Genomic DNA, 10,400 nt, shown 5'->3' with positions numbered 1-10,400 from the left:
TCTTGTTTATCTGTCTAAAAAGTTATGCCTGAGAAATTATTGCTATTTGATATAGGTGCTAAACTTGCACCAAAAAACTTTATATAAGGAATAGTTATATTAGTATGCAATAAAGTCACTACAGTGCAACTCTCTAGGTAAGTTTGGACAGTCAAATAGCCAGCTGCTGCTTTCTTACAGATAAATACTCAGACCTTTGCATCAGTTTATAAACAAATGTGACTAAACAATTTCTAACAGTGTCTTGCTACAGTTTTACATATATTGGACTGCCAGCTTAAAAGATAAGGCAAAGATTGTTTTCAAGACATATCACGAAATAAGAAAAAAACAATGTAATTCACGTAACACAAATGATGCTGGACTGTAAGGAACTTTCTTACACACATCCATGTGTGTAAGAAAGTCTGTAAGGAAGGTGACACATGGCTTCCAAATGACCCTTCAAACAAGATCGTCATTTATGACTTGAACTGAGTAAGAATTTTCAACCCAGATGTATTTACTGAGATTTTTCACTTTCCACAGAATTTATATTTTCTTGGAGACATGTTAATTTTACTAAATGTTCTAGTTTTCCGCAAGGAAAGCCAAAACATCTGAAGTCAGTATGAACCTACTTACATCTGCCTTTGTGCCACAGTGCCAAACAGGAGCTGTGGTGTGCATACAGAAGGGTTTCTCTTTTCTTGTCAGCTTGGTTCTGGGGAAAAACAAAACAAAACAAAACAAAAAAGACAAAAAAATCATTTAGAATGTTTTGGTAAAAAATATATGAAGATCGCTGTTCTTGTAGAATCATGAACATAAATACGTTAATTAAGTCCTTTACACATATCAGCAATACTTCTCCGAGAATTACATATTTAAAATAACATTTTCGGTTACTCAGATGGCTTGCCTCTTATTTCCATACTGTGCTATTTTGGTAGAACTTTACTTGAGGTACCTACAGCTGAGGTTCATTATCACTGCAGTGATTGTCCTTGTGAAACACATGGGTGGTCTTAGTGCGATTCAGCATGGGAACTTTGTAAGGAAACACTAACCTACTTGTACTACCTGGCACTTTCAGTCTCAGGAAAACAACAAAGCCTCAGTTGAGCACTGGCATTAAATTATTTGCTAACATTTTTAGGTGCTACCTTAAGAGAAAGGAGAAAAGGGGAGATATCACACTGTCCCTGGTCCTTCCAAATTCTGTTCCTCTGAGAGATAAAAAGAGGCTTGGAGGGGTATCATTAGGCATATTTCTAAACCTTAATTTCAGTCTGAAGGGCAAAGCTGAATTGCTTTAATGAGTTACTTTGTTCTTCTAGATTGCTGAAGTCAAGACTTCTCAAGTGATGCACTCTGATTTTATTTAATTATTTATTTGGGGGTGGGGGGTGGAGAGAGGTAAAAATGATGTAAAAGACATTTTCAAATGATTTGTAGTAGTCTCCATAATCTGTGGTAAAAAAGGGACTGAAGTTTCTTCTGAGAACATTCTTCCAAAACACATGCTTGAAAAACTGCATTAGAATTAAATACATATACACACACATATAAAGTACACAATGTACCTTGTCAAAGCTTTAAGAAAAGCATATTCATCTAGGGATACACTACACTATGTGTATTGTAATTAAAACCCAGTTCTTACTATGCTTCTGAGAAACACAGTATTAAATTACAAAAACTACAAAGTTCTCCCTCCATAAGGTTGCTGAAGAACATGTGGAATATTTTCCATTTTAATGCGGTTGTGATTTAATGGGCCTGACTTATGAAAGAATACAATGGTTCTAAAAACCCATGCTGATCTTTCTGTTTTGCTGGCAAATTCTGGAGTGTCTGATATTAAAAGACATTGCTTTAGATGGAAGTCATTATTCAGAAAAATCAACGGAGCTTTTTGTTAAATGAAACTATATTTTGGCAAGAAAGTGTGGTTGAGTGTAGACTCAGTAGCTCTAAGAGGAAAGTAGAGTGAAGAAAGTATTTTGGAGATGGATTTTCATAGCAAATTATACATACCAAAAATGGAACCCAATTTCATTTTTTTTTTTTAATTTTTTTTTTGCAGTTCATTTCCTAATATACACTTATATGATATAACACATGCCTAAGGAAGGAGGCAAGGCAGTGTATCACTACAACTCTGGTTTGTGTGCTTCTGGAAGCACCGGTAGTTCACTGTGGTCAGATTACATTCATTAACTTTGTGTTGTTGCACCGTTGCTGCCGTCGTGCTTTTAGCCATGACTGGCAGCAGCAGCACTGTACGTATCAGACTGGTGTATCTGGGGCAGCCCTGCACGTTAGGGCATCGGGAGCGCTGCCTGGGTGTGCAGCGAGACACACCTGGCACCAAAAGGGCTCCGGGCAGAGAGGGGTCCCGTTGGCAGGATGGTCGGTACACAACTACAGAAATACCTGTGGCACAGCAAGGAAATAAGGCAGCTCTCCTGAACATTAGTTTGGTGTTATTAGTGTAAAATTCATAGTTCCAGACTTCAATTCTGAGATCTTTTTTTCCAGGCAAAAATACCATTCCAACCAAGCAGAAGTCTAGACTCTGGAACTAAACACTACCTAGTTCATTATGTATTTCAGCATTACTTACAGCTCTGTATCCTTGAAGAAAGCCAGGCCTATGAAGTCAAATATACACAGGCTGTTCAATCCATCTTGTATTAGAGTTCATAATTTAGTGTTGTTATTTTGGTTTTTGACTTTTTGCTTACTTTTTAGTGAGCATTTTCTTTTTCTTCTTCCTCAGGGAATAAGTGCAAATATGACTCAAACTTTAGAGAATGATGTCACAGAAAGCAAATGATATATGAAAGGAATGATTCCTCACTTTTTTTTTTGTTTGTTTGTTTTTGTTTTTGTTTTTGAAAATGAGAATACTGTTACTCTTCAGGCAGCAACTCTGCATCTCCAGTGGGCAACCTTGCTGATAAGTCAGAATACTAGAATACTGCTATTCCTGGTGTGGCAGCAGCAGAAAGCAGCAGAGGGGAGCTTTATGCTGTCTATGCACATTAGGAGCTGTTGCCCAAGGCTTCTGTATCTTTTAGGTATATTACTGGTTTCTTTCAAGCTAATTGTGATAAATCACAAGGCTGAGATCTTGAAGGAAATTGTGAACAATCCCTTTATTTATAGTAGTTGAATGACGTTACATTAACAGGGCAGGTTGCGATTTTAAAGAACACCCTAAGGATGTGTTCTGTGCATCAGCAACAGCGTAACTTTTTGGTGAAATTCTAGTCTGAATAATGTACCTGTTTTTTGTTTGTTTGATTGTTGTTTACTTTTTAATTTGTTCTTCCATTGCAGATACCGGCCATTCTCCCCCACCCCCAAAGTTTACTGTTCCCTTGTGAGACTGCTCTGGCTGATTTTGCCGACCCCTACTCCTACTCCAGGTGTCTCAGCTCCTGCCATACAACATTCCCACTCTGCCTCATTCCATTCCTCACAGCATAAGGACATCCTTTCTCTCCACATCACAGCAGTTCTCCTTAGAGAGGAGAACTTTTTTTGCTCTTTGCAAAATGTTTTCATGTTCTGTCTTTTTCTTCACAGCTTCTTGCCAGCCAAATTTTCCTAATACATTCCGTGCCAATTCTCTGTATGGTACCAGATCAAATGTCTTGTTTTTCAGAACTGGATTGTCTTACTGTTTTCTTAAGTAGGAGAGTGATACCAAGCAAAACAAAATATTAACATTTGTGATAAAGGAGAATGTCAGTTGTTTTAGGAATATGTTATTTTAAAATTCATGTTGAAAAAATAAAGCATATAGAAATGTAGAATATCCAAATCTATCCAAGAATTGAATCCCGTGTGAAGTACTTCACAGGGCACAAAGCTGCCTACCATCTCATTTTTCTTTAATAATCAAGTAGGAGGATAGGAATCTGTTAAAACTGATCAAATGATACATGGCCAGTGCTAGAGGAATCACTCAGCTCCACTATTTGTATCAAAAACTATTTTCCCTTGAAAAAAATAAAGCTTCTACCATAACCTACATGTGGAAAAAAATGCAGATGTGACGAGGCAGTTGCATCTGCCAAAGTTTTTGAAGCCTGAAACAAACGTACAGTAAGAGAGCATCCGGTTCACATCTGCAGCAGTAACTGCTGCATCTGGAAGGAAGCCCCTGCTGCTACCTGTTTCTCTGGGAGCAGATGCTGTATGTCCATGCTGGTATTTTACATTTCACTGTGGTATTTCCAATGTACTCTTCAGAGCTGTAGATCTTAGCTTCAGAGGCTGAGCGCCCAAGAACATAAATAAACTGTACTTTAAAGAGCATGCAGAAATTTCTAATTTAATATGTAATGTATTCAAGTTCTTAGACATTAAGGGTAAATTTACTTTGACTTATAGGGTACACTCTCTGCAAATCTTCAGGTCATCCTATCTGGTTTTCTAAAGCAAATATGGCAGTTTTTAGATGTGACCACAGCACTTCCAGGAGCAGTACCATAACTCTGGCACCTGATTAAAGCTTGTAGTATAAATCAGTTTCTTTAAGTAAGTTTTAAAGCGAGTCTTTTTCTCCAGACTGTGAAATGCAGGTTTCTAACAGAACAACTAACATAAATATGATAAAGTTTTGTTAAGGGCTGACTCAGTGGGTTGTTGGACAGCCTTTAAAAGAATTGCACAACTCTCTGAGTGCCTCACTGGGAATTTTCAAAATAACACAGTTAGGTACACTTCTGTGGCTCAAGGCCATGGTTAGGCACTTTAGTTTTATTGTAATGAATTGGACAAGTTCCCAGCAAAGCATCCATTGATTCTTAAAATACAATTAGTGTTTTTAAATTGCTAGCGTATTTGTGCAAATATTAATACGGGGACTTTTAGTCTTACCTGCTTTATGCAATGCAGTGCTGTATACAACTCTCCAAGAAACCAAACAATATATCAGAGGAGTAGATCTACAGAAGATTGTGTTTTTCTCATACATATAAAGAAACACATTCAGGCATACAGTTTGAACCTTGGTGTTTTAGTACTGAATGCTGACAAAGCTTAAATAAACAGTTCTATTGATGCAGAGAGAACAAGGCAGCTAGTCTATGGGAAAACGGATTCCACTCTCATTTCCTACTGCCAAAATCTCATGACAATAATCCTGTTGGAGTTCAGCTGTAGTTTGATTTAAATCAGTGGCCTTGTTAATTTTCAGAAGGGAAAGTCTGATTTCACAATGCACCTTGGATTTCCTGGTCCTGTTTCCACTCCTACTCCTCTGTTACTGCCTAAAGAAATAAGATGATTTCAGTGAAACTACAGCAATGTAAAAATCCTACCAGGAGACAATAGGTCTCTTTCTATATACTGTTGAGTATGTATAGCAACAGAGAGTGGCATCTAAAGTAAAACAAGCTGCTTTGCAGTTAACATCTACATTAAAAAGTTGGTCCTTCTAAATATCATCTGTATTTTGACAGGCATTAATAGTTAGCATTTTACCAGAGGATACAAATTACAGGGGCACACATTTGTCGGGGTGATAACTAGAACCAGTCAAGGTGCAATGTTTTTGTTTTGATGAGGAACTCAGTAACTTCTGGCACCTATGTTGATTCTTCCCAGCTGTTTGAAATGCTCTGAAATTCAATTAGCATAAAATTAGTGTAAAAAGCTAAGTGACTGTCAGTGTAAACAACATATAATTTGATTATTTGTTGCCTCTGCTTTCCTTGATTTTCTGTATTCTCCATATATTACATTCACATGTTTTATACTTCTTTTGCAGGTTAATTTTTCTACTGTTGCAAAGCCTCCAGTGGTGTCCAGATTTCTCTTGGTGATGCAGTGAAGGCCCTATGGAGACTGAGGTACCATAATATACAATGCAACTGTTCTGATTTTTAATATATACGTATTTTTTGTACTCTTGCCAATAGTTGAAAAACAGTATAAGGTATATTGCTGCTTGGTTAAACATTGCTGTCAGTTGCTAGTTTGTGACCATCATTTTGTATCAGTAATAAAGACTTAAAATTTAAGGCAATAAGGCATTTTCAAGGATTCTTATCTTAGGGAAAGGTGAAGTTGTAGGTCAGGTACATTAATTTCTAAGTTTTCTCCATTTTTTATCAAATAAGTTACTGTTAGAGGGGATGTGAAAGTAAATTAGTATTGTTCTTGGAACTTACATGATGGAGAACAGTGTAAATATTTTGTAGTAGTTTTTTTTTTTGTTGTTGTTTTTCCTTTTCTGCTGGATAAGTAATGTTTTTTCCCCACATAAACAAAAAAAATGCAAATTTATAAGTGTAGATAGAACACGATGTAAGAATCAGGAGCCAAGTGTAACTCAGGAGTTACATTAAAGTTCTTGGAGTATTTGTTTCAGATATTGAATTAATTGTAAAATATAGAGATGAATTTGGTCAATACTAACACATTGCAAACAAACATAAATTTTCACCAATAGCTAAACTCTTATGCCCCTTGTAGGATTCTATTAATCCCTAAGAAGGAAAACTATTCTCTTCTATAGGGTGTGGAGAATGCTGTGTGGAATTCAGCTGTCTCACTGCTCTGCACCTTGACCCTGTGTTTTCAAGTCATTTTAGTTCAGACAGGTCACAGCAGAGAAGCAGCTTTGTCTGCAATCTGCTTGTCACAAGCTTAGGCTTTCTTTTGTTCTTGTTGTCTACCCTTCTGACCTTTGAGCATCTCACATGTGAAGCCAGAAAGTAATTAATCTTTTCTGATTGGGATAGGTTATTATTGATGTCTGCACTGGGTCTGAGCAGCCAAGGACACCCACTGACTATGGCTTTTGAACTTTAACCATATCAGTTAACGTGGGGCCTAATAAATTATCCACAGTATTGACAGACACATTAAAAACTCCTGCTTAGTGCATTCAATATGGGCATATACATTGTAACCTACTTAATTAAGAAAGGTCTGTTTTCTTGCCTTGTAAAAAGTTGTAATATATTTCTCTTTTACCTGGATGGTTATTGGAGATGGGCATAAGGAGGGATCACCTAACTTTTTTTTTTTTAAACTCTGTATGCCTTTGCAAAATCTGCTCTCCTCATTATTGGAACATATTCTCCAACTGGGTGACTAAACGTGATTTATAATGAGATCGTCAATCTCCTTTCAGACCACCTTGCAAGCAGAGGTGTTAACCTGCAAATATATTCAAGCAGCAGATGAACTGAAATGCAGATATTGCTGTTAAAGTAATATTGCAGATGTAGACTGGATATTTTCAATGCTAATCTCAAAAATTATTTAAAATATCTTTATTTTAATTTCAAAAGTGAAATAGAAATCAGATCTAGAAGAGCCTTTGTGTTGCTTTCTGTAGCTAATTGTAAAGATACCTAATCAGGCATGCCATCGCTTATTGATGTCCATTATGAATTTACATGGATAGGATAAGGCAGCAAATTTTATTTATTTTTTTATTATTATTATTAAAGATACTATGATAGAGCTTTTTAATTTTAATTCAAGGAATTATTTATACTGTCTTAGCTACTTTTTCTGGAAAAGAGTATTTCAGCATGAACAGTCTACCTGGACAAATACAAGATCAGATATAAAATCCTGTGAAACTTCAGGGGCCATCTCTGAATGACACTTCACAGAGAAAGAAAAATCTTGCAGTTTGTCTTGGGTCCCAGCATGGTAGTCCATTGTAGTAGATTGTTCAAAGGCAAAGGCACTAAAACAGAAACTGTGGCTTAGGCTGCTGTTGCCCACTCTGCTTTGGATTTAGCATTGCAAGTTTAAGTCATTGTCAGGGCAAGGTGAGAAACAGCCATAATAAAATATTCGTATGAACAGTAAGATGTTCTTTTATTCTGAAATTCAACTAAGAATCAGTAATAATCACAGCACCTTATGCTACTTTATAGATTGAATATCACATACTCTTGCTAGTTCAGTATTTTCCTCCTTTTCTGTAAACTTATAGTTATTAATTTCTATAATCTGATATGGATGAAGAGTTCATATAAATGTGTGGATTTTCTTCTCCTTCTGTGCATTTCAGAGATGATGCTTTATTGAAATTGGTAAGGCTTGTAATGCTGAATGCTTCTGGGTTGGATCCTGGATGGTAGGAAAACTTGGTCCATGTGTTTTACAACAGTTTCAGTTCCTCAGGTTGGTTTCTGTGCTCATTTGTTAAACCAAAAGGCAATGTGGGATCCCCTGCCTCTCTTGGCTCAGAGACCAGTGCACTGGGAGAAAGAATGCATCAAAACCTGTCTGAGGTGCTGGACTTCACGTAGCTTGATGGGAACTGAGCAAGCCAGGAATGACAGGGATTCAAGTCTGAGTTTGCAGAGATAAGCCTTCTCAAGTTCTTTGCTTGAATAGATTCCTATTTTAAGCTCCTGCCAAAATAATCTCTATTTCCATTGTCTTCTGTGTACTTATATGCTTTGGGTTGGAACTGAAAGTCCTTAGAGTGCCCAGAATGATAGTTTAAAAAGTGTTACCTGTAAATGTGGTCACTGAATTGAGGGTACTTCACCACCAGGAGGCATTCAGCACCTACTGGGCAGTAGATACCAATTCCTGGAGATAGCAAAATAATCAATTCAAAACATATGACTTCCACATTTTATTTATTATGATGGTTTGGGTAAGGCTGTACTTTCTTATGCTCTAAGGATAACACTAAATTAACTTATAAAATGTGATCACAGTTCCTGTAATGCAAAAATGTCATGACTACGTGCACAAACACATCCCTAAGTAGGTTCTCATTACTGACATAATGTATCAGTGGGAATTGGAATAGCAAAGTTGTTTAGTAGATGATGCCATCTTTAATTATGTGACAATTGCTAAGTGGAGTTTGCTGGTGTCTTAAGTAAAAATAAGTGAGTCCAAAGAACAATATATTGTTGCTTAAAAATATATAATCCTGTGTAACCTATAGGTATAGTGCAATAGCTAAAGGAAGATGTTTCAGCAGCTAATTAATGAGAATCTTAAAACCTGTCTGTAAACAAAAGTAATTGATTGTTGGTGCAAGGCATGGATAATTTTTGCTTGTGATGAAGGAAAAATTTGTGATCTCCTTATGAAGGTGGACCTGCACACTGTCTTTTATTTTGTATGGTAAACAGAGTTTAAAACAAATAATAAAAAACACCTCACCTGCCTTCCCAAATAAGCAGATACATCTCAGGTAAAAGAAATGGGGTGTGGTGGTTTATTTCAAAGTTACAGATGAGAGTATTTCCAAATTGTATTATGTTTTATTTCACAATTAAAATTTTAGAAGTGGAATGCTTTAAGGTCATGTAGACTTTCTTCAGTTCTCAGCTGCAGTCTTTCTTCTGCAGAGCTGGTAAATTTTGCTCTCTATTTGTCAGCATTTTTAATTAGCCAGAGAACTTCATTATTTTCAGACGTTAGAAGGGTGAGTTAGACTGCCTGATGTTATGTACACAGACCTACTGGGGCTGCTTTAAGATGAGTGTATGCTCAGCCTCTGCTTGGTCGAGCACTTCTGTTCTGTGTTCCATTCAGTGAGGTACTTGGAGGCTTAGAACTGAAGACCAGCAGCAGCAGGACATAAGATCTCTTGCAAATGGTGTTCTTATGCAGATCTTGCCAAGTCAAGGTCAACACTAGAAAACTGGAGGTTTTCTGTATTGAGTTGTGGGGAGAAGGGAAGGAAAGATGCCAGTTCTACAGGAAAAAGCCTGAGATAACTGTTCTGGAATATTCTTGTTCTTACAGTATAGGAAGTAAGAATGTTTTAGCTTACATATATATATCTATGTTATTTCACTTACCGAACGTTTATGGTGGCTCGCATAAAATAAGCTTCCACAGGAAAATATACTTTTAAATTTAAAATATAAAGCTTTTCTGCTGTAAATAGCAGTACTTTCTGCTGTAAAAGCAGTACTAGTAAATACTAGTATTTACTAGTATTTCACTAGTAAATGAAATTATACTGGTGTTGGTCTTACAGAGTACTTGCATCAATAAGCTAATTAAAAAGGCACACACATTAGTATGACTTCTTAAAAACCTTCAAATTAAGTAGTTGAATAATTTCTGTCTTGAATGAACACCTGAAAATTGTATGAGAAGGGAAATCAGCATGAAAGTGATATTTCTTAGAGTGAAAAATTGTGTTTAAGGTTATCATTTTCTCCTTTGTCTCAAATTGTTCAATTAAGTCTCTCAATTATTTTCAAGTATAAAACACCTAATTAAAATATTTTTTAAATTTTAATTTTCATAATGAGGTCATGAGATTGTAGCTAAATAAGGATTGCTGCTTGTCTCCTGTGCTACTTTTGTCTTAATACTGTCCTGCAGTGGCTGTAGCAGTATGCAGGGACTGTTGTGTAACAGTTGTCTTCCTGATGTTCTTCTAACAGTTGTCT

The 10,400-nt window shown here is 36.4% G+C and overlaps 2 protein-coding genes across 2 annotated transcripts in view; both read left to right on the top strand.

The window, feature by feature from the left end:
• Positions 1-5,819, top strand: part of MED12L (mediator complex subunit 12L) — a 155,191-nt gene extending 149,372 nt beyond the window's left edge. Inside the window, exon 44 of the mRNA XM_032193002.1 lies at positions 5,768-5,819. Within this exon, the coding sequence (XP_032048893.1) occupies positions 5,768-5,772 (5 nt within the window). The 3' untranslated portion in view covers positions 5,773-5,819. The remainder of the gene's footprint in view (positions 1-5,767) is intronic.
• Positions 5,790-10,400, top strand: part of AADAC (arylacetamide deacetylase) — a 45,964-nt gene continuing 41,353 nt past the window's right edge. The window contains exon 1 of the mRNA XM_032193007.1: positions 5,790-5,849. Within this exon, the coding sequence (XP_032048898.1) occupies positions 5,838-5,849 (12 nt within the window). The 5' untranslated portion in view covers positions 5,790-5,837. The remainder of the gene's footprint in view (positions 5,850-10,400) is intronic.

This window comes from Aythya fuligula, chromosome 9, assembly GCF_009819795.1.
Source record: "Aythya fuligula isolate bAytFul2 chromosome 9, bAytFul2.pri, whole genome shotgun sequence".
In the NCBI taxonomy this organism is placed as follows: Eukaryota; Metazoa; Chordata; class Aves; order Anseriformes; family Anatidae; genus Aythya; species Aythya fuligula.
The sequence above is the reverse complement of the archived record's forward strand: the minus strand, read 5'-3'. Positions and strand labels throughout refer to the sequence as shown.